The sequence below is a fragment of the Aotus nancymaae genome, unplaced genomic scaffold, assembly GCF_030222135.1.
Source record: "Aotus nancymaae isolate 86718 unplaced genomic scaffold, 86718_ANA_hifiasm-v0.15.2.pri h1tg000053l, whole genome shotgun sequence".
Lineage (NCBI taxonomy): Eukaryota > Metazoa > Chordata > Mammalia > Primates > Aotidae > Aotus > Aotus nancymaae.
The window spans coordinates 13,269,461-13,285,620 of NW_026988467.1; the positions used below are offsets into that span (position 1 = coordinate 13,269,461).

The 16,160-nt window shown below is 57.4% G+C and overlaps 2 protein-coding genes across 7 annotated transcripts in view; one reads left to right on the top strand and one right to left on the bottom strand.

Moving 5' to 3' along the window:
- Positions 1-3,397, top strand: part of SPEN (spen family transcriptional repressor) — a 96,569-nt gene extending 93,172 nt beyond the window's left edge. For all 4 annotated transcript variants that reach the window (XM_064363341.1, XM_064363342.1, XM_012439878.3 and 1 more), the window contains 4 exons: positions 121-603; positions 772-966; positions 1,661-1,819; positions 2,259-3,397. In XM_064363341.1, coding sequence (XP_064219411.1) covers positions 121-603; positions 772-966; positions 1,661-1,819; positions 2,259-2,390 — 969 coding nt within the window. In that variant the 3' untranslated portion in view covers positions 2,391-3,397. The remainder of the gene's footprint in view (positions 1-120; positions 604-771; positions 967-1,660; positions 1,820-2,258) is intronic.
- Positions 3,398-4,809: 1,412 nt separating this feature from the next.
- Positions 4,810-16,160, bottom strand: part of ZBTB17 (zinc finger and BTB domain containing 17) — a 37,120-nt gene continuing 25,769 nt past the window's right edge. Inside the window, exons 3-16 of one of the 3 annotated variants that reach the window (XM_012439882.2) lie at positions 11,600-11,806; positions 9,905-10,093; positions 9,102-9,242; positions 8,663-8,788; positions 7,852-8,099; positions 7,611-7,753; positions 7,213-7,513; positions 6,725-6,812; positions 6,516-6,632; positions 6,320-6,440; positions 5,987-6,117; positions 5,471-5,680; positions 5,273-5,362; positions 4,810-5,194 (exon numbers count right to left, since the gene is read on the bottom strand). In XM_012439882.2, the coding sequence (XP_012295305.1) occupies positions 4,911-5,194; positions 5,273-5,362; positions 5,471-5,680; positions 5,987-6,117; positions 6,320-6,440; positions 6,516-6,632; positions 6,725-6,812; positions 7,213-7,513; positions 7,611-7,753; positions 7,852-8,099; positions 8,663-8,788; positions 9,102-9,242; positions 9,905-10,093; positions 11,600-11,804 (2,394 nt within the window). In that variant the 5' untranslated portion in view covers positions 11,805-11,806 and the 3' untranslated portion in view covers positions 4,810-4,910. Of the gene's footprint in view, positions 5,195-5,272; positions 5,363-5,470; positions 5,681-5,986; positions 6,118-6,319; positions 6,441-6,515; positions 6,633-6,724; positions 6,813-7,212; positions 7,514-7,610; positions 7,754-7,851; positions 8,100-8,662; positions 8,789-9,101; positions 9,243-9,904; positions 10,097-11,599; positions 11,827-16,160 lie in introns of all 3 variants that reach the window. The other 2 variants (XM_012439880.2, XM_012439881.2) reach the window with 2 other exon arrangements.

Consider the following 16,160-nt stretch of genomic DNA (forward strand, 5'->3'; position numbering starts at 1 on the left):
GACTTGACAGGAGATGCCACATCTGACCCTTTCCCTGTGGCCCTTTGGGTCATTTGTTGGGCGCAGGGCTTTGTGCACAACAGACTGACTCTGTCCCTTTGCCTTCCTTCCTGACCCCAGGGCCCTCCTCCTGAAGGTGAGCCGCTGCAGCCGCCTCAGCCCGTGCAGTCCACACAGCCTGCCCAGCCCGCACCACCCTGCCCGCCCTCCCAACTCAGCCAGCCCGGCCAGCCACCAAGCAGCAAGATGCCTCAGGTGTCCCAGGAGGCAAAAGGGACCCAGACAGGAGTAGAGCAGCCTCGCCTCTCAGCTGGACCTGCAAACAGGCCACCTGAACCTCATGCCCAGGTTCAGAGGGCACAAGTGGAAACAGGCCCGACTTCCTACCCCTCCCCCGTGTCTGTCTCCATGAAGCCTGACCTTCCAGTCCCTCTTCCTGCTCAGACTGCCCCAAAACAGACGTTGTTTGTCCCAACAACCTCTGGCCCCAGCACCCCACCAGGACTGGTTCTGCCACACACTGAGTTCCAACCAACCCCTAAACAAGATTCCTCTCCACACCTGACTTCCCAGAGACCTGTGGATATGGTTCAACTTCTGAAGGTAAGCATGAGCAGGGACCGCCCTTCCTGGCTCCCCAGATTTTATGCCATGTTAAATGTCCTAAGATTCCCTAGTTAACGGACCAGCAAGCTACGGCCTCAGGCCGTGTCCAGTGTGGCTCAGCCCTCTAGCCATGAGCTCACTTCCTGTTTGTTTCCCTGTGGGCAGAAGTACCCCATCGTGTGGCAGGGCCTGCTGGCCCTCAAGAATGACACAGCTGCTGTGCAGCTCCACTTTGTCTCTGGCAACAACGTCCTGGCCCATCGGTCCCTGCCCCTCTCTGAAGGAGGGCCCCCACTAAGGATCGCCCAGAGGATGCGGCTGGAGACATCTCAGCTGGAAGGGGTTGCCCGAAGGATGACGGTAAGACTCTGAGGCCCAGGTGAGCAACTGCCCCACCTGTGAGGAGGGAAGACGGAGATAGCCACTGTCAGCCCGTCTCTGGCCTGTCATGGAAAAGTTAACTATATTCTTGTTGTTGTTGTTGAAACACTCACTCTGTCGTTTGGACTGGAATACAGTAGTGTGATCTCTGTTCACTGCAGCCTCTGCCTCCCGGGTTCAAGCCATTCTCCTACCTCAGCCTCCTGAGTAGCTGGGATTATAGGCACTCAACCACCATGCCCAGCTAATTTTTTGTATTTTTAGTAGAGAGGGGGTTTCACCATGTTGGCCAGGCTGGTCTCGAACTCCTGACCTCAAGTGATCTGCCCACCTCAGCCTCCCAAAGTGCTGGATTTAACAGGAATGAGCCACTGTACCTGGCCAGTAACGGTGTTCTTGAAGTGGGCAAGGAAGGGTCCGTTCTGCTTCTACTTGGTGGGGGGTATGTAAAGTGCCTCTAGATCCAGAAACAAGGCTTTGCATTTTAAAAAAGTATTTTTTAAATCAACTTTCTCAGGTTGAAAAAAGCTTTTTTTTTTCCATTCAAGTATCAGGGTAGACTTTAAAGTCATCTCAGAGGTGGGGGGTTTTGTGGACCTGATACTGTGGATTGGACGTGGGCTGCTCTTTGACTAGGAGACCTCTGTTCATTGGCTGTTGGCCTCTACCTCAGGTGGAGACAGATTACTGTCTGCTGCTGGCTCTGCCCTGTGGCCGTGACCAAGAGGATGTTGTGAGCCAGACTGAGTCCCTCAAGGCTGCCTTCATCACTTACCTGCAGGCCAAGCAGGCAGCAGGGATCATCAACGTTCCCAACCCTGGCTCCAATCAGGTCGGTTTTCCTGTGTCCTTCCTTCACATGTACACCCACAGGTGGGGCTGGTCAGGGTAGGTGGGCTGACTCATCTGGTGCCCACTACATCTGGTCCCAGAGCTTCCCAGAGGTGGGCAAAGGGGCATTTTGGACAGAAGCCAGTAGAGCACACAGTGGCAGGGTGCCATCGCCCATCCTGGGGAGAACCTGGGGAACCCCTGAGAACACAGGTGTTCCATGAGTTTAATGACAGGGAGGAGGGCCCCCAGGGGTTCCTGTTCATAGTTTTCTGACACTTGCTAGGTCTTCCAGTGGACATAGTCCTGGAGACATTTGCTGGTTGGGGACTGAGCCTGGTTCTTAGCATTGGGCCTCTTCAGGTCCCCCCAGTGGAAATGGAGTTGGGGGGTGATGTGAAGACAGAGGGTCCCATGTTGCTCTCTCGTCCTGTCTCCAGCCCGCCTATGTGCTGCAGATCTTCCCGCCCTGTGAGTTCTCTGAGAGTCACCTGTCCCGCCTGGCCCCTGACCTCCTTGCCAGCATCTCCAACATCTCTCCCCACCTCATGATTGTCATTGCCTCCGTGTGAGCTGCTGAGCGGTCACCACCTCAGCGAATCAAAACAAAGGACAACCCAGCCAAGCAGAGGAAGAAGCTGCTGAACGGGATGGACTCCACTGCCAGACGGCCAGCCTCTTGCTGTCCTGCCACCTGGCTCAGTCGGACAGACTTCCTCTGGGAGTGGTGCTGCTACCTTGTATGTTTACATGATGCTTTAGCCCAAGGACACATCACCAACCGATGGACTTGCAGATACCCTGGGGCTGGGTTTCTCTCTCCTCTTTTTGGAGAAAAAGAACAGGGCAGTGGAATAAAAATTTTTTTTTGTTTGTTTTTAAGAAACAATAAAACAGAACTGCCTTTGCACTAAATTAGTGACTTGGACTTTTGCCCAGTGAAGACAGGCTGTGACACTCTGGATGTCTCATGTGTGTAGACACATCATGGACTCAACGCAGGAAAGACTTCAAACTTCTGCCGAGACCTTGGGGTCAAGGAACATTTCATTGGGTTTTTCTGTCCCTCCACATCTCCCTTGCTCATTTGGTTGCATCACCTTAATTCTCCTGCTACCATCGTCTTTGATTCACCGGGATGTACAGTTTACAGTTGAAGAGCGAACAGAAAGGTTTTCTCTTGGTGGGATATGCAGAACTTGGGATGTGTGTATATATAAATATATAATATATATATAAATATATATAATACTGACTGAAAAAATCCAATCCCCTGACATACATTTTTTTTAATCTGTGCCAAAAATGTGTTTTCAGAGGAAATCTTATTTTCATATTCAGACTTTGTATTGCCCACTCATTTGTATAAGTGCGCTTCGGTACAGCACGGGTCCTGCTCCCGCGATGTGGAAGTGTCACACGCCACCTGTACAAAAAGACTGGCTAACCCCTCTTCCTATTACCTTGACCTCTCCCCCAACTTCCTAACACTTATTAATTTATGAAACTGTTTTTCTCAGCGCAGTTTTGTTTTGTGTGTCCATTGGATTACAAACTTTATTAAAAAATATAAAACACTCCAAGTGTGAATGTGATTGTCACTTGGGTGGGAGGATGAACCATGGGTCCTTGGCTTATGGGAACAATTAACCCTCATCCCGCTTTTGCTCCCTGTGTCAAGTCTGTACATGGGACCTATTTCCCTTCTGCCTCCTAGTCAGTCCTCCTCCCCAAGTATAATTTTGTCTTGTACAAGAGATTTTTGTCATCGACATGGAACTTAACCATTTCTCACTCTTGTGTCTTCAAGGTCCTAATTGGTTCTTAGGTAATGTGGAAGGCACTTCCAATTTTGATACAGAATATAACCACACTCCATGCTGTCTCAGAAATGTCTCAGCAAACTTTGGTTTCCTGTCTCTTGCCCCTTCCCTTCCAGTGTGAAGCAGGCTGCCTCCTGCAGATGCAGTGGCCTGCTTGACCCCTTGGGGCTCATTTCATCCTGTATCATCTATCTGTCTCCAGACAGGAGGATGAGGGTTATGGACAGGCTTCTGCAGCTGGATCCTCTAACGGGCTATGGAGTTGGGGTAGGGACAGGGACATGGGGACTACAGAGTTGGTGGTCTCACTTGCAATACCAATGGGCTCCTACAGATGGGCCTGTTCTGGTTCAAGAAGATGTCATCCCCCTCTAAACGGTGGAGCACAGGTGCTGGGGTCAACTGTGGGAAGGGGGTCGAGATGGTACCTCCTGACTCCTTGCTGACAGGCGTGAGAAAGCTGCTCTGCCAGCCCCCCACCTCCCCATCAACGCTCTTGGCTACTCCTTCCTGTTCCTCTGGGATCCCAGCCTGGTGGCCCAGATGCCATCTTTTGAACCTTCCCAAAAGATGGCACTGGCTTGGCCTTAGTCCTCAGGCCACCTTGCTGAAGCAAGTGTGGCATCCAACTCCTCCCCCAGGCCCATCAGAGCCAGGCCAGGGGCCTGGGCCTGGCGATCTCCTTGGCCTACCTTGCCACTCTCACTGAAAGGACCCCTAAGCCAAGCCTGGCAGCAGTGGCCTGTGAGCCAGGTTTGCCCTGGGTTGCCTATGCCCTGGTAAGCAGTTGTTGGCTGCCCCTGCTGGTCCCTTCCCCAACTTCCCAACATCTCCCCAACCTGGGCAGAGGGGGAGCAGGGTGATGATAGCTGTGCTCGCTGTGGGGCAAGGGGAGGCTGGGCTCTAAAGCTGAACAGGTGAGAAGCCTCCAAACAGCAGATGGGATGAGGAAATGGGGCACAGGGTACCGCAGTCTCTCCAGCCCGAGTATGCTGCCCACTCCTCAACTTGGGGCAAAGCAGTCAGCCTGGCTCTGGTTCCAGTTGCATTCGACAGGAGGGGTGGGCTGACCTTCCCAGGAAGGCTGGTCCTAGGTCGTGCAGCCCTTCCGTGGCATCAGCCCTAACTGCCAACTCCCCACCCACCCCACAGGGACCTATAGGCAGCATTAGAAAATAATCCAATTTATTCTCTAGGGAACAGGTCACCCTTCCCGGTTCCAGGGTGCCATCCATCCTTAAATAAACAGTCAGGAGAAGGGCCGCCAGCTCACTCGGCAGGCGGTGGACATTCAGGAGCTGTAGGGGAAGTCTCTGCCAGTGCAGGCTGGCCCTCAGCCGCGTCCCGAGGACGGAAGACCAGCTCCCCAGCCTGCAGCACCTGCCCAGCAGGCCATGTGCCACCTGGCCCGTACTGCTGGTAGAAGTCCGCGTCTGTCTGGAACATGACCAGTGCCTGTGCTGTATGGATCCGCACATGCTGAGCCAGGCTGTTGGCATCCAGGAACTTGTCCCCACAGGAGTCACAGGCATAGAGGATGTGAGTGTTGGGGTCTGCGGAGGTGGGACTGCAGTCAGAGTGGGAAGGACCCCGGGCTCCACCCATACTCACACCCAGGTGGCCCCTCTCACCTTCTTCCTGTACTTGCTTCACAGCTTTGCTGATCTCGGCCTTCAGGACTTCCGTCTCATCGGCTGTCACTGCAGCTCCCACTGGCACCACTGCGGGCAGAGTTGCAGGGCCTAAGACAAAGGCACGGGCACTGCCCCATCATCGACACCCTGGCAGCAAGCTGCCTGTGACTTCCCTCTGCTACCCACAGCCCGCACCTGTGAGCTGAGTGACGGCTGTCGCCGCCAGTGCCTCAGTGGCCAGCGTGACCATGTCATCCACAGTGACCACGCTGACCTCACTGCCCTCCTCGGGCTCCAGGATCTTGATGCCTGCCTTGCCCTGGTGCACGGTCTTCACATGGGAGCGCAGGTTGTCTACCCGGTTGAAGCCACGCCCACACTTATCACACAGGTAAGGCTTCTCTCCTGGGGGAGCAAGGTTCTCTCTTTCTTTAGGGGGAAGGGGCCACGGGGGTGGGGTGGGAGGCCCTCAATGACTCCTTTGCCCAGCAACCCTTTTACAGCAGGAGGTGCTCTGGGGCGGCCACTAGATAGAGCTGCACAGATGCCTCCCGTGACATTGGCTCCTCTGGAAGCTCTAGGAAAATGGGGTCCTCATTTGAATGGAACTGCCTTTAAGGCCACCTGCAGCAAGAAGCAGCACCTGAGGCTGGGGTCTGGGGGTCCCTTCCGTCCCCCTGCTCCCCACAGGCATGGTGGGGCATGGCTCACCAGTGTGGATGATGATGTGCTTGGACAGGTCCCCGACGTTCACGAAGGCCTTGCTGCACACGCTGCACTTGTGTGGGCGGATGTTGTCGTGGTGGCGAATATGATTGGCCAACTGGCTAGACTGGACAAACCTGTGGGGCCACAGGGAGGGGCTCGCATGGAACCGCCCCAGGCTGGGCCTCCTGCCTCACCCTCTAGACTGAAAAGGACCCCTGGGACCAGAGCCTGGGTGTGGGCAGCAGTCATCCCAGTCCCCAGCCAAGCCCCCAGTTTGTCTGCTGGGCCCCCTCGCTGTGGGGTGTCTGGGCAATGGATGTGGCGGGGGGGCAGGACCTCTTGCCGCAGCGCTCACAGACGTAAGGCTTCTCCCCGGTGTGCTGGCGCACGTGGGCGATGAGGGAGCTGGCCTGGGTGAAGGCCTTGCCACACATCACACACTGGCACGGCTTCTCACCTGGGGGCCGGGAAGAAGGTGTTGGTGTCGGCTCCTCCCCGTGCCCTCCCAGCTCGGGTGTGGCCGTTCACCCACCCGTGTGGATGCGGACGTGCCTCTGCAGGGCGCCGGGGTCTGCGAACTGCCGCTGGCAGTGGATGCACACGTAGGGCTTCTCCCCGCTGTGGATCCGCAGGTGCCGCTTCAGGTTCCCTGTGGCGAGACCGAGGGCGAACCTGCCGTGGGGCACCACTGGTGGCCGAGGAGCAGGGGTGTGAGGGCAGCCAGGGTAGCCCTGGCCCTACCTGAGGTGGTGAACTGCTTCCCACACTCTCGGCACTTGAGGGGCCCGTCCGCGATGTGGATCTTCAGGTGGGCCTTCAGGTTCCCCACCTGTGCCCAGGGAGAGGTCAGGGGGCCACCCCGCAGAGCTCGGACTTGGGCCCTCTCACCTGCCCCTCCCACCAAGGAGCAATCGCTTCTCAGGCTTGCCACGCCCATGGAGGCTCCATGTCTCCTGGGTCAGGAGAGCTCCCAGGTCCCACAGGTGAGAGGCAAGCCACCCCACCCCATTCTTTCAGGCGCAAACCCCACCCTGACTCAGCCTGCCCTCCGGGTTGCCTCTGCGGAGCAGCCAAGAGCTCTCCTGTGGGAGTGGCTGGGGCTGGCCCTGTTTCCTGGGTGAACAGGCTGATGAGCTCCTAGAGGCTGGGGCTGTGCCACCCCCCACCATGTGGCATGCATGGGGCTGCTGGGGGCTCCCAGGCACTGGCTGGGGGAGGGGTCCGCACACCTGGTTGAACTTCTTGTCGCAGTGTGGGCACTTGTGCTCCTTGTCCGTGTCGTGGGTCTCCAGGTGGCGCATCTTGGAAGTGGGGTCGGAGAAGGATCGGCCGCAGTAGTCACACTGGTAAGGTTTCTCGCCGCTGTGCACCAGCTGGTGGCGCTTGAGGTTGCCCGAGGTGGTGAAGAGCTTGCCGCAGTCCTCGCAGCGGTAGCGCGCCTCGCCCGAGTGCCGCTTCTTGTGCAGGTTGAGCAGGCTGATGAGCCGGTAGCTCTTTCCACACTCCTCGCAGCCGTAGGGCTTCAGGGGGCTACGGGGCCAGAAGGCGACAGGGAGGCAGGGCTCGCCGGGGCTAGAGAGGCCCGGCCAGGCAGGGGCCAGGGCAGGAGGCCAGCCTGGGGCAGTACCTGTGTGTCTTCTCATGGGCCTTGCACGCGGCCGGGTCAGAGAAGGCCTTGCTGCACTCCCGGCATGAGAAGGGCTTCTCCCCCGTGTGGATTCGGATGTGCCGCTTGAAGTTCCCCGTGTGCGTGAACTCCTTCCCACAGTCCTGTGGGTGCAGTGGGGAAGCGGGGCATGAGGGGCAGCGAGGGGGAGGCTGGAGGGGAGGGGAGGCCGGCGGGGAGGGCTTGCCACGCTCCCCCGCACCTCGCACTTGTGGATGACGGAGCCGTAGGCTTTGGATTCTGTGCGGTCGCCGTAGGTGCCTGAGCGCAGGCCCCGGGCCTCGGTGCCAAGCTCCTGCCCGGAGTCTGTGCCTGCCGACTCCTCGTTCTCGTTCTCCTCGGGGGCCTCTCCGTTCTCCAGCTGGGGGCCCTCCTCCTTGACCTCGTCAGGCCCTGCGCCCTCCTCGTCTTGCTCCTCTTCCCCTTTCCGGGCAGGCTCCACCTCCACTTCTGTGGAGAGAAGGGCGGTCACGGAGGTGCCTCAGAGGGTATCGGGGCCTCACACGTAGGCCTGGGTCTGGGCCCCACACGCAGCCTTCTCTGCCTAAGCACCTGTCAGGGGCACCGGCAACACGTGGGAGGGACAGTAAATGGCCCCAGCACTGGCCGAGGTAAACCCCCTGGGGGTCTGTGACCTCAATATTTGCCGCTTGGGGAATGCAAGTGGGCTGGCTCAGCCAGCTGGGGTGGGCGCTGTCAGCCGGCAGGCACTGGAGGGTTTGCTGTGGGTGGCAAGGCACCCCCGCCCGGTGCTCAAAGCTGGGAAGCAGCAGAAGCTCCAGGGCTTGGAAAGATGTGCCTGTGCTCACAGACACACGGCTAGCATGGTCAGCCAAGGAACGACCTTGAGACTCAGGAACATGCGAAGCCCAAGTGTGTCCGAAAGCTGGAGTGCACGGTGGCTCCAAGTGGGACTGGCTGGAGGCGGGAGGAGGGGAGGCCCCAGTGCACAGTGGAGGCAGGGCCCTGGGAGGATGCACCAGAGAGGGCCTGGTCCTGGCTGGGTGGGCTACCTTGCTCCGCACTCTCCGACACAGCAGCCTCAGCTTCTGCAGCAGCCATGCCACTCGTGGGGTCTGGCTTGAGCTCCACAGGCGGCGGCTCCCTGGGCGCGTCGGCTTTCTCCGTCTGCTCTGCACCTGGGTGGGGGAAGCACCGGAGGCTGGATTGCTACCCTCTGTCCAGGGGTCGGATACCTCTCCTGGACCAGTGCCCTGGTGGTGGCTATGCGTGGCCCAGGAGGGGAGGCCCCAGCATACCCCTGGCTCAGGCTACTCATGTCTGCTCTGGCTGGAACAGACCCCTGGAACACACAATAGGTCATTCTGGGTAACACAAGCTCGAGAGGTGCAGGTGCCCGTGCCACCTGTCCCAAGGCAGCCCTCACTACCCTGTGCCCAGGCCACTGGGAGGTGACAAGGCAGATGGCTGGGTTCTCAGCATCTGACTCACCGCTGGCCGCACTCTGGGCCTGGCCGCCGCGCTCCTCCTTGAGGTCCCTGCTGGGGCCTGTGGATGCGCTTCGTCCTGCCTGCTCCAGCCTGCTCAGTGTGCTGGTGGCCGCCTTCTCTTCTTTGGCTCTCTTGTCCCCTCCTGGAGATGGAACAGGGCAGACCTGCCATTTCCCATCAAGTGCCCACCATTTGGAGGTGTGAGGTGGCCCAGAATTTGGCTAGGTCTTCCTCGTCCTCCCTAGGTAGGTACCTCTAAGTAGTGGTTTGCTATTTTCATTTACCCAATTATTCACAGGGCACCCACTCCATACCAGGCTGCTGGCTAGGCACAGGGAACACAACAGTGATGGTTCATGCTTGTGTGGGACACGCAGACTGGTTGAGAAGGCAGACCTCATGTGTGCACTAAGGGAGCTGATCAGAAGTCAGCACTTGGAAAGGGAGGAACGTGGCTTCTGGAAGTCTCCAGCAAGGTACCTGGCCCACAGTGGGCATCTGAGGGCTTTATCTCAGCAGCTAAGGGGAGCGGAAGGAGGGGCTCAGGAGAAGAGACCCACAGGAGGGGCTAGGAGCAAACTCTGCCCATGTGCAAAGGCACCAAACCAGGCACAGCTCCTGGGTGCTCTGCAGGGGAAAGGCAGGCAGAGAAGCCACCCTCAGACCTGAGGCTAACCCTTGCCAGCACCCCCGACCAAGTCAGGGCCAGATGAGGAAACTGAGACCCAGGAAGTCAGAAGCAGAGCCCACATCAAAAGCCAGGGCCTCTGGCCATCTGTTTGGGAGCAGGTGCCAATAACCTACCTTCTGTGGCCAAGGCCTCTGTGTTTCCCCTAGGGCTGGTGGGCGGCTCAGCGAGTGACTTGAGGGCATGGCAGGCCGTGATGATGTCCTGCATCTGGAGGAAGGTGGCCACGGCCAGCACATCATCCACGTTCTCAGGGCTCAGGCTCAGCTTGGCTGTGTACATAAACTCCAGCACCTGCCCCAGGCCTGCTGAGGACAGGACAGCTGTCACAGACCCATCTCAAGACCCGGCACTGGTAGCCTGCCTGCCACTCCACTCAGCAGCAGAATGCAGGGATTTAGGAGCAGCGGAGTGGCAAGCCTGCATCGCCCCATCTCCTGTGTGGGGAGGAGGCAGGTAACCTGGGGATCTCAGCACTGCCAACAGTCCTTGAAAAGAAGTGCTCACTAAGGGTCTGAATGTCTGCCTTGCACCGATAACAGGAGGTGTGAACACCCGTCCTGCACAGAGGACAGGAGGTGTGAATGCCTGGCTTGCATGGAGGAGGATGGGCTGTGAATGCTGTCCACGCATGGAGAAAAGGAGGTGTGAACGCCTGCCCTGCACGGAAAACAGGAGGTGTGAACACCTGCCCTGCACAGAGGACAGGAGGTGTGAATGCCTGGCTTGCATGGAGGAGGATGGGCTGTGAATGCTGTCCACGCATGGAGAAAAGGAGGTGTGAATATGAACCCTGCACAGAGGACAGTGAGTATAAACGCCCACCCTGCCCAGAGGACAGGGGTATGAACGCCCACCCTGCCTGGAGGACGGGGGTATGAACACCCACCCTGCCCAGAGGACGGGGGTATGAACGCCCACCCTGCACGGAGGACGGGGGTATGAACGCTCACCCTGCACGGAGGACAGGGAGTCAATGCCCACCCTGCACAGAGGACAGGGGTATAAAATGCCCACCCTGCACGGAGGACAGGGGTATAAATGCCTACCCTACGTGGAGGATAGGGAGTATGAATGCCCAGCTTGCACTGAGGACAGAGTATGAATGCCTGCCTTCAAGGAGGACAGAGGTGTGAAGGCCCACCCCGCACTGAGGACAGATGTTTGAACACCTGCCCTATACACCCTCTACTTGGCTGCTGGGCTTCACCACTGAAGTGAAGGACACTCCGACCTGACTTTCATCAGGGCTCTGCTACCAAATCTCTGTCTGACTGACCTCCAGGCCAGTCACTGACCTCTTTGGGTCTCAGTTTCCACATCCATAAAATGGGAGAATACCTTCTCTGAGCATGTCATGCCATTCTGGGTTGGGAGTCCGAATCCAGGACCAGCTCCTCCTGCAATCCCAAGGTCTTGCTGACACTGCTCCCAGCCCCCAGGCCTTCCCCATCACCTCTCCCCACACTTCTAGTTAGCACTGAGGTAGATGCTTCCGGACTGACTCAGCCAGGGAATAGAGCCTGCCTGCTCTCTGCCCCCCCAATGAGATTTTCCTGTGTTCACTGCAGCCTAGAGCTCATCATGAGCCCTTCCTGCCAGTTCTCCCCTTACTACTTCACCCCTAATCAAAACAGACCCCCAAAAGGTGGGAGGAACTTAGTACTGACATGCTCATGGCCTGAAGCCTGTGCAGAAGGCCTGGTGCACCCCACAGCCTGCAGGTGCTACCCTTGGAGGGCCTGGCATGGCACAGGGCCAGCCACAGCTTCTGGCCCTCAGCAAGCTCAGCTCCAGCCCTGACGGGGTACCTGCCGCATTACTGATGTCCAGGTGCACCACGTCCTTCTGGTCCACGAAGAGCATCTTGAAGTACTCGCTGCAGGCTGCCAGCACTGCTTTATGGGCCTTAAAGTGAACACCATCCACCACAAAGGTGCAGTCACAGAGAAGCCCCAGCTGCCGCTGCTGGTTCAGCTGTTCCAAGACGTGCTGGCTGTGCTGGGGAAAGTCCATGGCTGCAGAAAGCCAGAGGGCCCTGGGGTTAGCAAGGAGAAAGGGTGCCAGCCACACTCAAGAGTCACTCCTCAACTCCCAGGCAAGCACCATGGAGAAGACAGAGTTAAAACAAGTGAGGGCACTTCTGCCACAAAAGGGCAGATCCCTCCAGACACCCCCCTGCAAGCCAAACTCAACCAACTGGTGGCTCCCGTATGCCTGGGCTTACTGGCCAGGAAAGTGCCCCAAAGCAAAATGCATCGGGCACCAACACAAGCAGCCGCCTCTGTATCCAGCCTTGTAATGACATTAAAAAGCCAAAACAGTGAATAAACATAAAACATTGATTACCGCCATGATTTCAAAAATGAAAAGACATGGTCACTTTAACATTTGTTACAAAAAGAATGCATGACAATCTTAGAATAGGGGACAGATGTTTCCATTGGACACGTTGGTCTTTAATAAAACTTTTCTGTCTTGTTCTTATTTTTCGTATTCTCTCATGGACGGGTAAAGACAAGATGGTGTTTCATCACCCAGTGTTGCAGAGCTTGGCCCCTCTCAGGCTCTGCAGGTTCCCTCATCCCCTGCCGAAGCCCAGATCTCCCTCTCTTTCTGATTCATGGGCTTGGGGAACCACCTAGAGTTGCAGAGTCTTCTGATTTCAGAAACCTGTGTCCTGGTGGCCGTCCCAGGAGAAACAACAAACTCTGATCCTGACCCCAAGAGCGGCTGACCTGGCCACAACTTCTCTGTCAAGGGCCTCACTTCATGCCTGGAAATACCACAAGTGAAAATGCTCAGAAAGATTCCGTGGCCCGGTGCCTGGCAGTCTTGAACCGCACAAGCCATGACTAAGTATTTAAAACAGCTCTCACTCCCGCCCCCACACCAGCCAGAGTCAGCATCGAGATCAGCAATTGTCTAGGGAAACTAAGCAGGCCCTCTTTTCTAGAAAGAACCCATTTCAGAATGTTTGAAGAGAAAAATTAATACCCACTGTCTGGGATCACATCAGACAGATTCAACTGGGCACAGCTGTCATGCCCTGGCCCAGGCTCTGCTAAGGGGCGGTGGGTATCTGCCTACTCCTTGAGGCCTGAGTCTGCACAGGGCTGCCCCTGCTGCTTCTGGGAAGGTGAGAAGGACACTGGGGCTCTCTGCCCTCAGTTTCGGCAGCTCTGCCCTGTCTGGAGCACTCCCCTGTGACATCAGCCTCTTGGGGGTGAATCACTGCTGCAGCTCTGAAGCCGCTGTGACCATGTAAGGCTGTCAGGCTGTGATGAGCCGCAGAGGAAGCCACGCCCCTCCTGCCAGCACAGGTCCGCCAGCCTGGAAGGGCGCGAAGGCACCCCACCACGTAATGTCTGGGAAACTTTTCACAAATGGGGGCAATGTATCTGTGAGCTGGGGGAAGTGATGCAGCAAACAAGCGGGGAGCGTGGCAGTGGCAGCAAGCATGAGCCACAGCGCTGCAGCCTCCAAGCCACACGTTCAGTGTTGCGGCTGCCGCCGCCAGAGACCCAAAAACAGACGCTCCTTCCCCGCACACTGGCCGGCTTCAGCTCTCAGTGGCATTCCTAAATGGCTGTGGCTAGAGCCCTAAGTATAAGCACTGGAGAGCGAGGGCCAGCCCCAAAGTCAGGAGGTAAGGCCCTGGGGCAGCTGGCCCCACACCAAAGCCAGGGGGCTGGCAGCTGCACACGGCCACCTGGAGCAAAGCCTAGAGGCCTTTCTCTCCCGTTCTCAGTCCCTGGAAGCAGCAGCCATTTGTGACCTGAAGGAACGCAAGGGAGAATCGTGGCTGCGCTGCTCCTACGCTCTGGATGTGGGGAGGCACCAGTGTCCGGCCTGTGGGTCAAGACCTGAGCGCACAAAGGGCAAGGTGCAGAAGGAAACAAAGGCAGGGCCAGGTGGCCCCAGGCCATGTCAACCCTAGGCTGTCTTCTGGCTGTGGAAAAGGTCACGTGAGCAGACAGGTGTATGGGTGGCAAGCCCTGGGCTCAATCACTAGTCACCCCCGTACAGCCCCAGGAGCCCCAAGTGCAGAAGAGGAGAACACCAGGGCCTACACCGGGCAAAACCCTTAACTGGGTTCAGAAGCAGCCCATCTGGAACTTGCAAGTGAGGCCCAACCCTTTTCTCCTGGCTCTATGCCGACTTCCTCACCTTCCCTAGGAGCCAACCTGACACCTGAGCCGGGAGGGAGGGTCTCCCAGGTGCTAAAACAACCCAGGGAGCAGCAGCTGAACCCCCAGAGGTACAGAGAACCCTCTAGCAGGAAAACCATCTGACCTGCTGGGAAGATACATGTGAGGAAACTCCTAGCCAAGTGAAGGGACAGGATCAATCCGTCTTGTCTGGGGCCCAAGGCTAGGATGAACCTCCCTGTAGCCACGTGCCCTGGGGCTTCCCACAAGCACAGCCTCACCCAGCCATACAGCTGTCCTGGGCCCAGATGGATGGATGGATGGATGGATGGATGAGCTACATAGATTAGATAAGACACATTCCCTAGAGAATAAAATAGTAAAGGCCCTGAGGACAGGGTGGGTGGTAGCCCAGCACCCCCCATGCCACCACCTGCCAAGAGAGCAGCTGTGTGCCCATGAGTAATGTTCTCCACCCCACACCAACCGCACTCTTCCCATGCAAGATGCCCGCCCAGCAGTGGGCTCCTCCCACACATGGGTGTTAGCAGGAGAAACAGGCATCTATAACCCTTTGAGGCAGCTCCAACAGAAATGTACCAAAAGGGAAGAAAATAGGAGAGCCGACCATAAGAGGGAGGGAGGAAGAAGTAAAGATGGGCACAGTAAGGGAAGGAAAGAAGGGAGGAAGGGAGGGAGGGGCCCTGTTCCCACAGAGAGATCAGCAGCAGCTGAAATGCACTCTCCAGTACAATCTGGGACTGGCCTCCCAGGGGTGCAAGAGCAGCCTACGGGGCACAGGAGGGGTATACCAAGTGCTAAATGGTGTCACCACAGAACTGTGTCACTGTGGACTTTACAACTGAAGCCTCACCCTCATGAGGCAAGTGGGGCTCAGGGTCCCCCAGGCAGCCGGGAAGCTTGAACAACCCCTCTCCCAAGGCCCGTGGTGAGACAGGAGGTATGGCTGGCTGGGTCCTTCCCTCAGAGGAGCTGAGCTAGAACTAGGCAGTCCCCCACCTCTGACCCACGTGAACTGCTCTGGATCACCAGCCCGTGTCCTAGTTCCTCCCTTATCTGCTCCTCAGTGACAGGAACCCAGCAGGATGGCCAAGCTTGGATGGACACAGAAGAGGAGCTGGGAGCAAAGGGGTGGGCAGCTCCCAGGGGCATCCCTTCCTGAGTGCGTGCTAGGAGGTGCTGTCTGGGGAGACGTTAACCACAGTCATCAGATCTACAGCCAGCCTGCTCCCCAGCGTCCCCAGGTGAGCGGGCACAGAGGGTGAAGAAATACTGCTCCCACCAGGCAGCCTGTCCCCACCCACCCTAGGAATGTGGTACGCATTGCTCAAGCAGGAGTGTCAGGGTCTGTGGTCTTTACTTCATCTTGTGTCATGGGTGATAAATACAGGCACTAGTTCAAGCGACTTCTAAGGAAGACCCTAAAACCTTAGACCCACAGAAAATGCCAAAAGACAAGACCACAGAGCCCAGCAGCCCAAAGTCCTCATTTTAGATGCAGACTGACCCGATCTCCCCCTTACAAAGTCCTGGCTGCAATTGGGCACCTTTCCTCTGACACCTCCAGTCACTCAGTTTTTCTCCCTGACCTCAGGTGTCAGAGCTGGGATGCTGTCCAGATGACCAAAAGCTTGGCTGGACACACGGCCCTGGCCTCCCTCACGAGGAGTTCACTGGGGAACAAAAGAGTGAGGCACTGGGGCCACCTGCAGCGTGAGTCCAGACAGGCACACCAATGCGGCGAAACGGACACAGGCAAATCAGGGCCCCTCTCAGGATGGCCAACAACGCCTCTCCTGCCAGGGCCCACCACGCCTCCTATGGAGAGACGGTGTCTCTTTCCCTCCAGGTGGAATCTGGAGGGCCCAATGAGGACTCTAACCATCAGGATGCAGGGGCTGTGCTAGTTTCAGACCTAAACCTAAAGAAGCCTGGAAGATTCTGCTCTGGCTCCTGGGAATTCAGCTGCCGAGCTGGGGGAAAGCCCAGGCTCCCGAGTGAGTGGGAAACGCATGGAGGGGCTCTGGGGACAGGGCACACAGGGAAGAGCAGGGGCCACTGACAGCACCAAAGCTCTGCGGTGAAGGACACACTTTCCTGTACCTCCCGGCCCACGTGCGCTGCCCGCACGGCCTCAAACAACGCCTGGGGAGCAAGTGACTGCCTGTCCACCCACAAAACTGTAAGAAATACTGACCCA